At 44.2% G+C, this 18,591-nt stretch overlaps 1 protein-coding gene across 3 annotated transcripts in view; it reads right to left on the minus strand.

Annotated features, from left to right (window-relative positions):
* The window catches only part of LOC122544122 (equilibrative nucleobase transporter 1-like), a 45,445-nt gene that overhangs the window by 23,092 nt on the left and 3,762 nt on the right, over positions 1–18,591 (minus strand). Inside the window, exons 1-7 of one of the 3 annotated variants that reach the window (XM_087981585.1) lie at positions 18,374–18,499; positions 14,987–15,219; positions 14,240–14,372; positions 13,787–13,833; positions 10,306–10,382; positions 7,975–8,067; positions 6,371–6,510 (exon numbers count right to left, since the gene is read on the minus strand). In XM_087981585.1, the coding sequence (XP_087837711.1) occupies positions 6,371–6,510; positions 7,975–8,067; positions 10,306–10,382; positions 13,787–13,833; positions 14,240–14,372; positions 14,987–15,176 (680 nt within the window). In that variant the 5' untranslated portion in view covers positions 15,177–15,219; positions 18,374–18,499. Of the gene's footprint in view, positions 1–6,370; positions 6,511–7,974; positions 8,068–10,305; positions 10,383–13,786; positions 13,834–14,239; positions 14,373–14,986; positions 15,220–15,926; positions 15,944–18,373; positions 18,500–18,591 lie in introns of those variants that run through there. The other 2 variants (XM_087981587.1, XM_087981586.1) reach the window with 2 other exon arrangements.

Raw genomic sequence — 18,591 nt, forward strand, 5'->3', positions numbered from 1 at the left:
CATCTCCCTCCACCAATGTATACTGTCCCACCTACACATCGCTGTCCTTCCTCACTGCACATACACACACATGCACGGGAGCACACACACCATACACACACAAATATACACATACCCAAACGTACATGCACACGAGCATGTGCACAATCACACGTATACACACATGTACATAGACACGTGTACACAAATCCGCTCCACACACATGACCCTTGATAGAATTGAGCGTGTAATCATTGCTTGGTATCAGTTATTCTAACACAAACACAACACTCGGTTGGTTTTCAGCCATTGACTCTCATCAAAGAGCCTGTTTTTCTTCACACAGGATCTTTAACTTACAAACTATTCTGCAGTTAAAATCTTTTTGTTGCTTTTCTAGAAACCATTTCTGAATGACCGAGGACTAGAGTTCTGACTAAATTAATTATAAAGACTCTAATATGTATTGATTCTAGTGGTTTGTAAGGGATACTTGATATTGAATGACTTGCTCGGTTATTTCAGACAGCAATCAAGGATTAACCAAAATCAAACCAAGGACTGCAGATACTGGAGATCTGAAACAAACAACAACAGAAATTGCCTGAGAAACTCAGCAGGTCTGGCAGCGTCAATGGGGAGAGAGAAAAAGAGCAAACACTTCGTGTCGTGTGAATGTCTTCAGAAATCATAGCAGCCAAATAAAGATGGTACTTATGCTGATGATGGGGGAATAGCAGGTTGAAAGGAATGAGCAGATGGGGGAGAGGCGAGAGAGAGAGTATGTGGGCAGACAAAGGAACTGACGATGGTAAGCCAGGGCAGCAGAGAAGCTAAAACAGAAATTGCTGAGATGTTATCAGAACTGGCAGTACATGTGGCGAGAAAGCAGAGTTAAAATCTCAAGTCCAGGGACCCTTCTTAGAGAAGGAAGAGAAGTGATAATGGAGACTATGAGCAGTTGGAATGGGGTTGGCTGTGTCTCAAGCGAAGACCTGGAGTGTAGGGTTGGGAGTAGACTTGGAGTGAAGTGTTCTTGATCTGAAGTTATAAAACTCGATGTTGAAAGCCGGCCACAGTTCTCTGGGAGTAGAGTCAGCTTTTTGACTGTTTGGGAAAAGGATTGCAGATTCCCTTCCCTGAAGTAAACAAGTGAACCAGATTTTTCTGTTTCGATTCTGAGAATCGTTGATAGTTTTGTGGCTCCTGCTCATGAATCTAAACAAACCAGCTCAACTTTCAAATTGATTTTAAACGACGTCACATTGTTACATTCTTTATGCAAATATGGCAGAACTTTCCACTCAGCTCTACATTGTAGGTTGCATCCACAACACAATAATCTGTTATTGCACCCAGTGCTGCAACTATTAGACAACTAACTAGTTGCTTTTTAGGGGGTCAGTTACCTCAGATGGCTGGACAACTTCTTTGTTATTTTTTACAAACATCAGTTGACATCCTTAGTTAAATTGCTCTACATGTACTTAAAAATCTCAAACCATTCTATTTATAATCCACATGAAATTCTTGATGATTTGTTATGCAATTCATACAGCAACACAGCATATTCAGTCTGATTACGTGCCTGTAAATCACTTGTTAATTACATCTCGGTCTGAAATTAACTCTTTAATTGAAATGAAATAAAATAATGAAATGAAAGAATTAATTTCAGATCAAAATGCAAAAGATAATTTTACACTGAAATTAAAGAGTTGATTTCAGTGTAAAATCATCTTTTGCAATTTGGTCTGAAATTAATTCTTTCATTTCACTGTGACATGAACTCTTCTCAACCAACTTTAACTCTTCCATGGCAGTCTGAAATCAACCCTTTACAGCTTGAAATTAGCTCTTGCATTTTGATCGAAAATCAACTCTTCCACTTATGTCATTTTCATTTTAGGCTATTATTATATCTATCATTTCGGTCTAAATTAACTCTTGTGTTTCTTTCTTGGGATTTGTAAATGCCCAGAAAATGTCAGTTACCATCCAGTCTGGATCTCTCTCATTGATGCCTCTAATTTTAGATTATTGCTATTTAATAACTGTGCACAGGTACTGTCACACTGAAACATTCCTTCTCGACCTGGATTCCGAGATGACCACCACCCACAGCACATATGTGCACATACACCGATAGATCCTAGCCAATCATATATTGCAAACTAGTTGCCATTTCAATAGACAACAGACTATAGGTGCAGGAGTAGGCTATTCTGACCTTCGAGCCAGCACCACCATTCATTATGATCATGGCTGATCATCCTCAATCAGTATCCTGTTCCTGCCTTATCCCCATAACCCTTGATTCCACTATCCTTAAGAGCTCTAGCCAACTCTTTCTTGAAAGTATCCAGAGACATGGCCTCCACAGCCTTCCGGGGCAGAACATTCGATATACCCAACACTCTCTGGGTGAAGATGTTTCTCCTCAACTCTGTTCTAAGTGGCCTATCCTTTATTTTTAAACTGGTTCGGCACTCACCCATCAGTGGAAACATGTTTCCTGCCTCGAGAGTGTCCAATCTTTTAATAATCTTATTCGTCTCAATCAGATTCCCTCTCAGCCTTCTAAACTCAAGTGTATACAAGTGCAGTCACTCCAATCTTTCAGCATAAGATAGTACATGGGCGGCACGGTGGCACAGTGGTTAGCACTGCTGCCTCACAGCGCCAGAGACCCGGGTTCAATTCCCGCCTCAGGCGACTGACTGTGTGGAGGTTGCACATTCTTCCTGTGTTTACGTGGGTTTCCTCCGGGTGCTCCGGTTTCCTCCCACAGTCCAAAGATGTGCAGGTCAGGTGAATTGGCCATGCTAAATTGTCCGTAGTGTTAGGTAAGGGGTAAATGTAGGGGTATGGGTGGTTTGCACTTCGGCGGGTCGGTGTGGACTTGTTGGCCCGAGGCCCTGTATCCACACTGTAAAGTAATCTAGTCCCGCCATTCCGGGAATTGACCTCGTGAACTTACGCTACACTCCCTCAGTAGCCAGAAGGTCTTTCCTCAAATTTGGAAACCAAAACTGCGCACAATATTCCAGGTATCGTCTCACCAAGTCCCTGTACAGCTGCAGAAAGATCTCTTTGCTGCTATACTCAATTCCTTTTGTTTTGAAGGCCAGAATTCTATTAGCTTTCTTCACTACCTGCTGTACCTGCATGCTTGCCTTCATTGACTGATGTACAAGAACACTGCCCCTTTACCTACCTTGACTCCATTTAGGTAGTAATCTGCCTTCTGTTCTCGCCACCAAAGTGGATAACCACACATTTATCCACATTAAACTGCATCTGTCATGTATCTGTCCACTCACCGAGCCTGTCCAGGTTACCCTGTAGTCTCCTAACATCCTCTTTACGTTTCACCCTGCCACCCAGCTTTGTGTTATTAGCAAATTTGCAAATATTACTTTTAATACCTTCATCTATATCATTAATGTACATTGTAAAAAGCTTCAGTCCCAGCACTGATTCCTCCTGCACACCACTGGTCACTGCCTGCCATTCCGAAAGGGAGCCGTTTATCACTACTCTTTGTTTCCTGTCAGCCAACCAATTTTCAATCCATGTCAGTATTTTGCCCCAATACCATGTGCCCTAATTTTGCTCACTAACGTCCTATGTGGGACTTTATCAAAGGCTTTCAAAGGTATACTACATCCACTGGATCTCCCTTGTCCATCTTCAGAGTTACATCCTCAAAAAATTCAAGAAGATTAGTCAAGCATGATTTCCCCTTCATAAATCCATGCTGACTCTGACCTATCCTGTTACTGCTATCCAGATGTGTCGTAATTTCGTCCCTTATAATTGACTCCAGCATTTTTACCACCATTGAGGTCAGACTAATTGGTCTATAATTCTCTGTTTTCTCTCTCCCTCCTTTCTTAAAAAGTGGGACAACATTAGCCATCCTCAAATCCGCAGGAACTAATCCTGAATCTATAGAACGTTGGAAAATGATCACCTATGCAACCAATGCATTTTAGGGGTCAGATAGATCAGATGGCTGGGCAACATCTTTGTGGTACAGAATGATGTCAAGACTGCAGGATCAATGTATGCACTAGCTGAGATTGCTATGAGAATGAAAGAAAAATATGAACCAGGGATCTGAGGCAAACAAACATAGTAAGAGCAGGAGGAACTCAGCGGGTCTGGCAGTATTTGTGAAAAGAAAAAATAATTTCAGGTTCAATGACCATGGAAATACTTACTGTCTTACTGCCACCAGTTGTCTGTCTTAAACAATGAAGCATCCATATGGGACTATAGTGAAATATCTGTTAGTGAGATGTGAATAAGCAAGAGCTTTGAATGCATTTCGACTATAAGTGCACTTTAAAGTATTGTAATTTTTAATGTAGGCCTTACATCAGATTCTACGCTAAATCTATAAAAATACTCAGCATTTGTTATCTAGAAGTGATATCTGGAATATCTGAGGACGAAAATTTATACAGTATCTAATTTTTTTCTATCTATGCTCCGATAAATATTACTTTTAAGGATGTGGTTGTGAGTGGAGAGACCAGCATTTGCTGTGTGTCTTTAGTTTAGAGTCATAGAGATGCACAGCATGGAAACCCTTCAGTCCAACTTGTCCATTTCGAACAAATATCCTAACCTAATCTTGTCCAATTTGTCAGCACTTGGCCCATATCCATCTAAACCCTTCCTATTCATATACGCATCCCGATGCTTTTTAAATGATGTATTTGTAACAGCCTCCACTACTTCCTCTGGTAGTTCAACTGTATATCCAGCTCTCTGTTAAGCCCTCCTACGGAATCTGCCTCCACCACTCTCCCAGACATCACCCTCCCACTCTCTGAGTAAAGAAGCTTCTTCTCATGTCTCTCCAAGCTCCCTCGCTGACAATCTTTGAAACTGTGAACGTCAGTTACTGACATAACCAGCCCAAACCTTGTGATTAGAAGGTAGCCCGTTACCTGCCACTGGTGCACTTTGTCTTCATTACAACATGGAATTGACATCGGATATTTAACAAACAAACATATCCCAGGATGGCATTCATTTCCAAAAACTTTTTAACTCCATTGTGTTTCCCAGCTCCTTACTTAGATACCAGACAGGAATTCAGTGATTATATTCTGGCATGTTTCGAAACTTTGGAAATCTGCCCCCAATCTGGACACGCCGTTTAAAGTCTGCAAATCTATTCTGGATAGAAATTATAAACATAGGAACAGGAGGAGGCCATTCAGCCCCTGGGGCCTGTTCCACCATTCAGTGGAACCATGGCTGATTTTTGGCCTCAGTCCAAAAACTTGCCTGTGGCCCAATTCTCTTCACATGTTTGCTTAACTAAAATAATGATCGAGCTCAGATTTTCCCTGAACAACTGATTCAACATCCACTGCTGTTTGTGGAAGAGAGTTGCAAACCTTTCAATGTGCTTCCTAACATCTCTCCTGAACGCGCTGGCCCTCATTATCTGACTGTGCTATCATTCCAAAATCTCCAAGCAGTGGAAATAGTTTAGCTTTATCTTCCTTGTTAATCCCTTGAAGACTTTAAGGAGATCACACCTTAACCTTCCAAATTTCAGTGAAAACATACCAAATTTGTACAATCTCTCCTCATAACGTAACCCTTAGACTCTACGTATTATTCCTATCAGCCTACAGTGTACTCCCTCCAAGGCCAGCTTAACTTTCCTGTGGTTTAGTGCCTAGATCTGTTCACATTGCTCCATGTGGGGTCTAATCAAGGTTTGTATAACTGCAGCATAAACTCTGTATCCTTATACTCCAGTCCTCTCTGTATATATTACTTAACATGTAATTGTTCGTCCCACACAATGGTCAATATCCCTTATTGATTCCAGTACTTAACTCATTCTTGTGTGCTTTAGTCGATGAGATCATAATCTACCTCCCAACGTAATTTTAGTCTCCAATTCATCTGCTGGACTGTATACCACTTCATTGATTGTTTTTCAGTCTCTCATACTTTTCATTCTGGCGTATCCGTTATTCTTTATTCAAGTCAGGTGAAGCCTCGATTAGATTCCAGTGTATCACACATAACCAATAACACATAAATTCCATCCCACTCGCCTATTAAATAGACTCCCCCCCGCCCCCCCCCCCCCCCCCCCCCCCCCCATAACTGAGTCTTGGTACAAGTTAAAATAAATGGAAACTACGTCCAGTACTTCAGTTCTATGTTTGGCTCTCTGGTATTATAGTTGTCAAACACATGACTGTGATTGGATATCGATTATTGTATTAGTAAACCACATGCATTTCTCCTGTCGTTCCCAGTGTTTAACATATTCCAATTTCTACAATTAATCCCCAATCCCAAGCACCCAATTTTATTCTAGCCTCTAATTTAAACGCACTCTCTTTCTTACCCGTATGTGTAATCCTCTGGTAGAGGATAAGGGATATTTTTCCGGGGGAGGAGGAATAAGACACGCAGCACGTGGACAATGCTCATTGAGCTGATGAACAAGAAAATAGATCTCACTGAGAAACCAGCCTGGTACAAAACCTAGGGGATTATGAGGGAAAATAAATAAAGCAAGAGAAGGCAGTTAAAATCCACTCACGCCTGACTGACCACATCAACATTACCCATCCTCTATTTCAGGTTACCCCGTCTTTCTTGTTCACCTTTGACCCATCTCCAACCACTGTGTTATTCTCTCTTTCTCTTCACCAATCTCTCCCACATGTGTACCCACGCTGCCTCTCACTTCAATCCAACGTCCTCCCCAACTCTCTGACCCCCACCCCCAATCTAATCCACGCTCCTTCCTATGCTCTCCTTATTTGTTCATACTTGCTTACTGATCTTTCCTCACTATCTCTGCCTTCAAATATTTTCAACCTCCTCATCTCCCGAACCTTGCATAATGTGCCATCTCTATTCAGTCTTCCTCGTCTTCCGTTTCTCTCCATTTCAACCTTGTTTACCTCTCCTTTCCTCTCACTGAACGGAAATGTACCCAGTTTTTTTTTACTTCACACGCTGTCCTTGTGTTTAACTTTGCGGTTCCGCACTCTTCCTCTCGCCTCCTTTGTCCAGCTATCTTCCTGTCTTCTCTCCCCACACTCGCACCAATTCCCACTCCCACTCGGCACCCCTGTATCCTTATTCCTAATTCCCTCCTTCTGTATCAGATAGAGTGCTGAGGGTCATCTTTCTGACAGGCTGGCACTAATTCGATCCAGTAACTTAGATACTAACACAACAGGCCATTAAGTTTCTCTGCAACATTCAGACCTACTTTTCGAGTTATACAGTAGACCGTTCAGTCCAACTTGTCCATGCCGACCAGATATCCTAAACTAAGCTAATCCCATTTGCCAGCATTTGGCCCTTATTGCTCGAAACTCTTCCTATCCATATACTCATCCAGATGCCTTTTAAATGCTTCCACTATTTCCTCTGGTAGTTCATTCCGTACCAACACCGACCCTCTGCATGAATAAGTTGCCCTTAGGGACCTTTTAAATCTCACCTTAAATCTGTGCCCTCTAGGTTTGGACTCCCCTACCCTGAGGGAAAAATACCTTGATTATTGACCCTATCCATTCCCCTAATGATTTTCTTAACTTCTATAAAGTCACCCCTCAGCCTCTGAAATTACAGGGAAAACAGTCCCAACCCATTCAGCCTCTCCCTGCAGCTCAAAACCTCTGACCCTGGCAACACCCTTGTATATCTTTTCTGCGTTCTTTCAAGTTAAACAGCACTTCATGTGCTTGGTGAGAAAAAGCAGATTACAGTGTGAATCATCATCCCTGTTTCATTCAGTTATAGCATTTGAAAGGCATTTGGATGGATATATGAAGAGGAAGGGTTTAGGGGATATGGTCCAGTGCTGGCAAATGTAACTCGATCTATTTAAGATATCTAGTTGGCATGGACGACTTTTACAGAAGGGTCTGTTTCCGTGCTGCACATCTGCCTGACTCTATGACTGTATTAACTGGTCCTCATATGACTCACTTTAACGAGCAGAAATGCACAGGATGAGGAAGCGAAGGCTCCATTGTACAAAGTGATCACTGTGGACCGTCGATCTCCAAACAGATTTCCAATCTAGGAATCAGCCACACACAAAAAAAAAACAACAATCAGTGAAACCTGGAGTGTAGAGATGGACTTGCTGTATCACTCCCACTTTCTGTGGCCCAAAGAGAGCAGGAACTCATCAGACCCCCCAGTTGCATTATTTACAGTGTTAGAGCAATGTAAAATACAACCTGTAACAAGTGAAACAGAGGGTCTTCCATGCCACTCACTTTCCTGTGACAATGAACGATCAATGGGAGAAAATGGAAGCCTTTGACAAGCTAACGCGAACCCTAATTTTTATTTTTCGCATGAGTGAGTGGGACAAACATTGGCGGAAGAAATACAATGTGGAAATAAATGTGAGGTTTTGTAGTTTGGCCGGAGAACAGAGGGGTGGATTATTATTGAAATGGAGAAAGACTTCTGAGAGGTGTAGAACAAAGATAGTGCTTGTCCGTGAATTACAAAACACGGGTGAAAAGTTTCAGTGTGTCATAGGGAAGGAAAATGGAAAGTTGGCCGCTATTTCAAAGAGAAGGAAGCCTAAACATTAAGGAGGTCTTGCTACAATAATGCAATGCACTAATTGGACCACAGCTAAATTTGTGAACAGTTTTGGTCCCCTTATCTGAGCAACGATGTCCTGGCACAAGGAAGTCTACAGAAGGTTTAACCTTAATATAGAGTCTTATGAGGAGAGTTTGAGTAGGTCGGGCCTGTAATTACTTTATTTGATTCGATTGTTGTCACATGCACCGAGATACATTGAAAAGTATTGTTTTGTGTGCTGACTAGGCAAATCACTACTTATGTAAGAACAGGAGGGGAATAGAAGAGAATCCAGAATATAGTGTTACAGCTTCAGAGAAGATGCAGAGAGAGATCAAATCTAATATATGAGAGGTATGTTTGAAAGTCTGACAATAGTAGAAAAGAAGCTGTTCTTGAATCTGTTGTTAAGTGATTTCAAACTTTTATATCTTCTGCCGAATGGAAGAGAACGTAAGAGAGCATACTCGGGGTCTTTGATGATGTTGGCTGCTTTCCTGAGGCAGTGGGAAGTGTAGATGGAGTTAATGAATGGAAGGTTGGTTTATATGATGGATTGGCCTCTGTTCAGAACGTTGTTGGAATTTAGAAGAATGGGATGCGACCATATTGAAACGTATTGGAGACCTAAGGGACTTGAAGAGGAAATATGGAAAGTTTGTTTCGCCCTGTGGGAGAGTCTCAGAACAGAGGGCAAAATCTCAGAAGAAGAGTTTACACATTTAAGATAGCAATGAGGAGGAATTTGTTCTGTCAGTGAGCAGTGAATCTGCAGAATTCGTTATCGAGGTCGAGTTTGGGACACTGACTGTGCTGGATGGTAAGGATCTACCTGGAAGTGAGGGGGAAGGGGGGAGGGGGAGCGGCGGTGTGGTGTAGAAATTGGGAGACCCTGAGTGGTTACAGAGAGGCTGCAGCCAATGCGTAAGGACGGTGATGGACAGATGAATGTCACGTGGCACACAGCGGTAGTTTCAAGCAGCTGCAAGGTTAGTTGACCACAGATTCAGAAACTTAAATGGAAACCCCTCCTACCCCAATGTTGGAATGGATTATGTAAATAGATTACACTCTGGCCTCTTGAAGTCTCCCATTTTCTCTCCATTCAGAGCAGGAGTGGGTGTAACAGACAGGTGGCTTAGTGGTTAGAACCAGTGCCCCACAGCGCTCGGGACCCAGTTTTTAATTTCAACCACAGCCATTTGGCTGAGTGGAGTTAGCAATTCGCCCAGTGCCTGCTTGGGTTTCCTCTGGGTGCTCTGGTTTACTCCCATAGCCCGAAGATGTGAAGGTTAGGGTGGATTGCCCGTGCTGTTAGTGTCCAGGGAGATTGGGACGGGTTTGCAATGATAAAAGACCAGTGAGCAATGGGTTTGCGTGGGATACTCGGAGAATTGGTGCGGACTTCAGGCACTGAGTGGCCTTTTCTCTGCACTCTCTGGATTGCTGGAGTATCCAAGCAGTGCTGCGTTACTTCCCAGTGTGCTCCGCCCATGATTGGCGCCCCCCTATCAGCTCCAGTTTTACCTTATTGCTCATACTAAAGCAGTTCAGCCCTCTCTCGATACTGGTACCACAACAACGAGGCACTCCTGCCCTGCCCTGCCTTTCAAACAGCAGCACGGACGCTGACAGAAATAAAGTCTGGAAATGACACAGTACCACGCTACGTCACTGCCCCGTTCTGTTCTGTTCCACGTTATGAAACACTACCTGCATGTTGGAGATGTAGAAAGTCCCTCCTCCCACAGCGAGTAGGCAGGCGGCAGGGAATAGCAGCACGGCGGACGCTGTGGACAGAGATGAGAGGAATATGTCAGAAACAAAGTGAGGCTCACCTGTGTGACACCTTTCAGCATCTCACTGTAAGAAGACCCTTCGGAACAAGGACAATACTTTATATGAATTGCACTCACTACAGTCACATCAGGAACATTATCAGAAAAATCCTCTCTGTTAGCTGTGATATTGTTTCGCCACGGGGCCAGCATTTATTACTCACAAATACTTGTCCTTGAGAGGGTGGCGGTTGTAACGATGTTAATGAGATTAACTGGCTGGACCTCAGAGAATCTGAGATCCCTGACTGGGGCTGTTAATCTGCTCCAGTCAGGGAGCCCTGGCTGACAGATTAAAAAAAAACATCAGAGTTGGCGAAATGGAATTGTCACTGGACAGTTAATGCAGAGAGCCAGGTTAAAATCCGATCATGGCAAATGGTGCCACTTAAATTCAATAAAAATTCGGTAATTAAGAATTTAATGATGACCATTAATCCAATGTTGGAAAAAAAAACATCTGGTTCACTATTGTACGTTAGGGCAAGAAACTGCCATCCTTACATGGTCTGACCTACACGTGACTCCAGACTCATAACTGGTTAATTTTCAAATGCCATCTTGACCATTATGAATGAGACCTAAATGCTGGCTTAGCCAACAACACCCTCATCTGATGTGTGAATAAAAGAAAATAATTCCTGATTCCTCTGGTAACTTATTCTAAAGTCAAGGACTGTCCACAAATAAAGGCAGACTTAGTGATGGGATACAGGCCTCTGTGGAATTATTTCAAGGGTGAACATCCTTCGTCATCCCTAGAGTCTTTATTCTGTAGCTACACCATTGATGCTGATATGAAAGAGGTTCCACAGTATGGACTCAGTGTCAGTGAAGGAAAGGCAATGTGTTCCCAAGTCAGGCTTTTATAGCAATTTGCAGGGCGTTGTTTTCCCATCTAACTGCTGCCCTTGTTCCTTGGTATGGAAGTGTTGAACTATCTGGAAAGGTCTTGTCGAAAGAGCCTTGGTAAGTTGGTGCTTGGAGGAACACAGTCGTAAATTGGTGATGGATGGATGCAGTGCCGATTGGGTGTGTGGCTTTGCTTAGGATGGTGTTAGAAGTGAATTGGATGCTGGGAAACTGGGGTTAGCTCTCTCCTGGTCTTGTTGCCCTCGTGATGGCAGCTTCTGCACCCAACAATATTTCCTCAGAGCGTATATATCAGTACACACCATTTGTCAGTGTCACGCTCTGTCACTCCATTCAACATGCGTCAGAGTAAGTCACTTTCCATTCTGCCACTCCGAACATGTAGGCTTCCATCATGGTTGTCCGAACAAGCTTACACAAATTAAAGGAAACGCAGGGATGCTTTCTCATTAGAGAGACAGAGAGAGGAGGCAGTTTAAGTTGAGTGTTACCGTGCCTCAGACGAGGGGAGAGGTCGAGAAGGAGAGTTCTTCAGGTTAACCCCTGCTGTTGTGGGAAGTGAGCCTACACGCTGCATAGCAAATCACCTAACTGAGCTACACTGAGTAATATCAGGGGCACAATGACTGCCCAACCACACCTGGGGTTATTGTTTAAGTTTATTAGTTAACTGCAGCAGCCCTGCTCCTTAAACTAGTTATACATCTTGTGTGTGCTCTACTGAGTTTATTATTCCAGTAACACCAACATAACAGTCCCATTCCTTAAATCATGCATCGAAATTATAGTAGGTTATCTTGCATTAGTAATCCAGTAGTGTAGAAACCGTACCACCATGTGTTGACTTAACACTGAAATAAAACAATACTGCTAGAGAATCTTAGATTATAAATCGAGGAACAATGTTGCACCCATACACTTTGCTAATTAGTTCAGTATTAAACCATTATACTGCTATACAGGGAATTATTAGTTTAACAATATAACCATGTTAAAGCAATCTTCTGGTTTATTGTTACAGTCACGTAGTCAGCAGACTTATCGAGTTGTGGATTAATGTCTCACAGATATAACAGTTATGCTATAGAATCCTTCAAATGTAATTCCAGGAATTTAACCAGCAACGTATGGCATGCTGGATAATTAATCCAGGATACTCGCTTGGTGAGGGATGCAGTTGCTTTGGAGGCGGTTCAGAGAAAGTTCACTGGATTGATACCAGAGATGAGGGGATGAGAAAATATTGAGCAGTTTAGGCTGATACTCGCTGGAGTTTAGAAGAATGAGGAGAGATCCAGTTGATGTTTGTAAGATCCTGATTGACAAAGTAACTGTACAGAGGTTGTTCCCTCATGTTGGACAATCTCGAACGAGGGGCCATCGTTTAGGATAAGGGTTTAGAAGATTTAATCAACTTGAAGAAAGTGAGATCAGAGACAAAAAGTGTGGTGCTGGAAAAGCACAGACGGTCAGGCAGCATCTGAGGAGCAGGAGAATCGACGTTTAGGGCATCTTTTCCTGCTGCTTGGATTCTACTGCTCCTCGGACACTCTCTGACTGGCTGTGCTGTTCCAGCACCACACTTTTTGACATGTGCACATTTAAGTCAGAGATGTGGAGAAATTACTTCTCCCAATGTGTCATGAATCTGTGGAATTCACTCCATAGAGTGCAGTGGATGTTGGGAGGTTTAGTAAATTTAGGGCAGAGGTGGACAGATTTTGACTTAGTCATTGAACAAATGGTTATGAAAGAAAGTAGAGTTGAGGCCGAGATGAGATCAGCCATGATTGTGTTGAATGCCAGAACAGGAGTAAGGGTCTGAATGGCCTCTTCGTGCGTCTAGCTCAAGATTTCTTATGTTCTAGAATAATAGCTGCCCTGCTGTAGTCTGGAACAAGAGATCAATAACATAATCACTGTCTGAACGTTTTATACATAGTCAGAAAAAAATATAACTAATGCATTACCACACACCAGATAGAACGTTAACCAGTCTAGGGCTCCCTCCTGGATTATTAATCCAGTAATATAATCCGAGTCCGAGTCTAATATTCTGAGAACGAGGGTCAGAGTGTTGAGGAGAGATGTTAGGAAGCACTTTGACACACAAAGGCTTGGAGAGGTTTGGAATTCCTTTCCACAAACAGCAGTGGATGCTGGATGAGTTGTTAATTTTAAATCTGAGAGATAATTTTCTGTTAAGCAAAGGACTTGAGCCAAAGGGAGGTTTTTTCAGGGAACCACAGTTCATCCACGATCTGACTGAAGAGCAGAACAGGGTCAAGTGGCTATGTTGCTATGCCTGGGCCACCCGACCTGATGCTAATTAACCTAATGTTGCACAGCGACCTTGAGGAGATTCACTTTGTACCTCCATTTAAAATTGAAGGCTCTCTGTTGGTGTCTGTGAGAAGACAGTGAATTGCCCTGGAATGTAGAAATTTCCCTATCCACAACCAGGGAAATCCTGGAATACTCACCAGCTGTAGAGAAGGCGACCAGCAGTGTTCCCGTGGTGTACATGGATCTGAAAAAGGTTTACAGAGAGAGAGAAACACATAATTAATCCGTTGCATCCACCTCCATCTCCCCTGAGACGTGTTTTCTAGCATCTCGTCCGAATGGCTAGTTTTGAATTCACAGACTGTGGCCCTTCTCCCCTCCTCTGGCCTCCTTCAATATCTGCTCCTCCTGCTGCCCTTCCACTTCTGGCCCCATCCCTCGCCCGTACCCGTCCCACTCAACGCTCTGTATTCCCGCTTTCCACTCCACCCATCCCCTTGTATCCCCACTCCTATTCACATATAATGTATCCCGCCCACCCCTCACAGTCTCTTCCTCCATCTCCGCTTCCCCTCTGACCGGCTCCTCTCTCCCTTGCACGGGGCCCACAGGGGAACCAACCCACAACAAAGAGTGCCCAAAGTACTCACATGGCCATGAACTGAGCCGGCATGGTGCCAAAGCGATCAAAGATGTAGCCACCAGGGAGGGTGGTGAAACTGTCCATGAATGAAGCCATGGTAAAGATGAGGGCAAAACGTTCATCTTGGAGGTAACAGTCCACTATGAAACCGAGAAAGAGAGTGACTCTGAGGTAAGAGTGAGGTATCTGAGATAGCATGGTGTGCACGTTTGGACCCCATATCTCAGGAAGGTTGTACTGGCCCTGGAGCGGGTTAGAGGAGGATCACAAGAATGGTCCCAGGAATTAAAAGGCTTAACAAATGAGGGGCGTTTGAGAATTCTGATTGTACACTTGATGGAGATTGGAAGGATGGGGGTGGGGTGGGGCTGGGATCTGATTGAATACTGCGCGGCCTAGACAGCACAGATATTGGGAAGGTGTTTGTATTGGTAGGAGGGCACAGCTTTAGAGCAAAGGGAAGACCTTTTGGAATGGAGATAAGGAGACAGATCTTCAGCCAGAGAATCAATGAATTCGTTGCCACAGAAGGCTCTGGAGGCCAGATGATTGAGTGCATTTCAGACTGAGACAGATATGTTCTTGAGTGGCAAGGGAATCAAAGGTTACTGAAAGAAAGCAGGAAACTGGGGTTGAGAAACTTATTGGCCATGATTGAATAGCAGATCAGACACGATGGGCTGAATGGCCTAATCTGGATTAAATAATCTCGTGATAATGCCAGGAGGCATTGACTCCTCAAGGATAGCCTTACCTGTGCCATTACTGCCTCCAGGTTCGCTGGAATTGTGCGGCGAGACACAGAGGTTATAGAAATAGCCCTCCTCCTTCAGCACAAAGACCAGCGAGGCCCAGCCAAAGATGGCACCAGCGAAGCCAATACACTCGAAGATCCCTGAAGCAAACGTCAGGTAACGCTTGACTCTCTCCCCCAGCGACAGCATTTGCCCTGATTCTGGGGTAAATTCCCTTCACTCTTCAAGAACTCTGTAACATCAAAAAGAGCTGCTGCTAAAAATAAAACACATATGTCCAGGATGAGAAGCGAAGACCGGACAGAGAAGTGAACTGGGGATTAACCCCGATTAGGAGCAGTGGCAGGAATTGTTAACTTCAAAGTCAAAGTTCCTGATACACTGTTGAGGCAAACCTTGCTTCAAACAATCAGCAGCTTTTGCTCACTGTTTCTAAATGCGTTTACAACCTCATCAACACTGCAGCACTCTTCAGCACTGACCTACTGTAAATGCAGCAATCCCTCAGTACTGGCCCTCCGAGAATGCGGCACTCTCTCAGAATTGACTCTCCAATGTTGCAGCACTCCCTCAATATTGACCCTCCAACAGTGTGGCACTCCCTCAATATTGCCCCTCAGACAGTGCAGCACTGCCTCAGTACTGAACATCTGACAGTACAATATCCCCCCATGCTGACCACTGAAAGAGGGGGGCTCACTCAGTACTGACCATTTGACAGTGCCGCATTTCCTCAGTACTGAATGTCTGATAGTGCAGCACAATTTCAGTACTGACCCTCCAACAGTGTGGCACTCCCTCAGTAATGACAATCTGACAGTGTGGAATTTCCTCAGTACTAACCCTCCTATATTGCAGCATTCACTCAGAACTGACTCTCTGACAGTGCAGTGTTCCTTCAGAATAGACACTCTGATATGTGCAGCACTCAGTACTCACCCTACAACTGTGTGGCAACGTCTCAGTACTGACCTCCTGACAGTGCAATACTTCTTCAGTACTGAACCTCTGCTAGTGTGGGACTCCCTCGGTACTGACCCCCTGATAGAGCGGCACTCCCTGATTACTGATCCTCTGACAGTGCTGCACTCGCTCAATATTCAGTGACCAACAATGCAGCACTCTGTCAGTACTGACCCTCTGATAGTGCTGCACTCTCTCCATACTGACTATCTGACAGTACGGTATTTGCTCAATATTGGCACCTTGAGAGTTCAGCACTCCCTCAGTACTCTCCCTCTGATAGTGCAGCGGTGCCTCTGGAGAAAGTGAGGACTGCAGGTCCTGAGATCAGAGTCGAAAGTGTGGTGCTGGAAAATCAAAGCTGGTCAGGAAGCATCTGAGGAGCAGGAGAATCTATTTTTGCGTAAAAGCCCTTCATCCAGAATAAGGAACCCTCAGTACTAACTCTGATAGAGTAGCATTCCCTGAGTACTGATCATCTGACAGTACAGTATTTCCTCAAAACTGATCCTCTGATAGCACGAGCCTCCCTCAGTACTGACCATCTTACCGTACAATACACTCACAGTACTGACTGTTCAACTGTGTGGCTCTCCCTCAGTACTCAAACTCTGACAGTGCAGCAGTCCCTCTGTACTGACCCTCTGACAGTGTGGCACTCTCTCAGTGCTGACTCTCCGACACTGCAGTACTCCCTCAAAACTCACCAAACTATAGTGCAATACACCGTCAATCAGACCCCCCAGAGAGTGCGGCACACCCTGAGTGCTGACGATCCGACAGTGCAGCACTCACTTGGTCCACACTATCCAACAGTGCAGCACTCCTATCAGTACTGACTCTTCGATAGTACTGTACTCCTTCCACACTGACCATCTGACAGTACAATATTCGCTTAGTACTAACTCTCGTCAGTGCAGCAATCTCTCAATACTGACCCTCTGACAGTGCGGCAGTCTCAGTACTGACCCTCTGACAGTGCCGCACTCACTCCGTACTGACCCTTTGACAATACGGCTCTCCCTCAGCACTAACCATTTGGCAGTACAGTATTCCCTCATTACTGACCATTCAACAGTGCAGCGCTCCCTCAGTACTGACACTCTGACAGTGCAGCAGTCCCTCAGTTCTGACTCCTGACAGTGTGGAATTCCCTCAGTATTGACTCTCAGTGCGGCATCCCCTCAGTCCCGACCCTCCGACAGTGCGGCACTCCCTCAGTACTGACCAATGGACAGTGCGGTACTCCATCTGTCCTAATCCCCTGACAGTGCGGCACTCCCTCTGTATTGACCCTCTGACAGTATGGCACTCCCTCAGTCCTCAGCATCCGTCAGGTCAGCACTCCCTCAATGCTGACTCTCTGACAGTGCAACACTCCCTCAGTACTGACCACACCGACAGTGCAGCACGCCTTCAGTACTGATCCTGCAACAATCCGATAGAGGGCTGAGAGTCATCCCTCTCATCCCTCTGCCAGGCTGAGACCGATTGGATTCAGTAAATTTGATGTGAACACAACAGGCCCTTGTGTTGCTCTGCGCCACTCAAACCTACTTCTGAAGTCAAACAGCACTGAAATAGACCTTTCAGTCCAACGTGTGCATGCCAGCCAGATATCTGCGTCCCATTTGCCAGCGTTTCGGCCTTAACTCTCCAAACCCTTTCTATTCATATACCCATCCAGATGCCTTATGAATGCTGCAATTGTTCTAGCCTCCCCCATTTCTTTTGGTAGCTCATTCCACATACACACTGTCCTGTGCGTGAAAAAGCTGCATCTTAGTTCCCTTTTAAGTCTTACTCCAATCACCTTAAACCTATGCCGTCTAGTTCTAGACTCCCTTGCCCTGCTAGAGAACAACCTTGTCTGTTTAGCCTATCCATGCCTCTCACGATTTTGTGAACCTCTATAAAGTCATCCCTCAGCTTCCTACACTCCAGAGAAAACATCCCCAGCCTATTCAACCACTCCCTCTAGCTCAAACCCTCCAATTCTGCCAACATCCTTGTCAATCTTCGTTGATTGACACAACATAAAAACAGACCCTTCGTTCGAAGCAGTCCATGCTGGCCATAATCCCAAACTGAACTCGTTTCACTTGTCTGCATTTGGTCCATATCCCTCCTCATCTTTCCTTCTCATGTACTTATCCAAAAACCTTTCTTGTGAATCTACCTGCATCCACACTTCCTCTGGAAGTTCATTCTACGCTGCCTGCTTAAAAAAAACAAGTTGCCCCTTATGACTTTTAGAAATGTTTCTCTCCTTGTCTTAAGGAAAAAAAAACTCCTCCATAAGTTGAAATCTTTGTTATCAATTCAAGATGATGGTGGCTGATCTGTAGCCTAACTTCCAAAAGCTGCCTTTGTCTGAAAAGCCAGGAGAACGTCGGACTCAAAGCCATCCATCAACCACTTACTTAAAAACTCGACAAATCTTCTGCATCTATTCCCGTTCTCCAAACAGAATGCCAAACAGCTACTGCTCTTCGCGTGATTAATTGGCCCGTCTTTCTGCTCTGTAACAAAATCGATCTCGATTCCTGTATTCCCCGATCAAAGCTAATAATTAATTACCTGTCGATCTTATTTTCCTATTATTTACCTATCCCGATTAACATCTTGTAAACTTTGATCG

The sequence above is a fragment of the Chiloscyllium plagiosum genome, unplaced genomic scaffold (genome assembly GCF_037043375.1).
Source record: "Chiloscyllium plagiosum isolate Xiang-an unplaced genomic scaffold, Cpla_swu_hap1 HiC_scaffold_40, whole genome shotgun sequence".
Lineage (NCBI taxonomy): Eukaryota > Metazoa > Chordata > Chondrichthyes > Orectolobiformes > Hemiscylliidae > Chiloscyllium > Chiloscyllium plagiosum.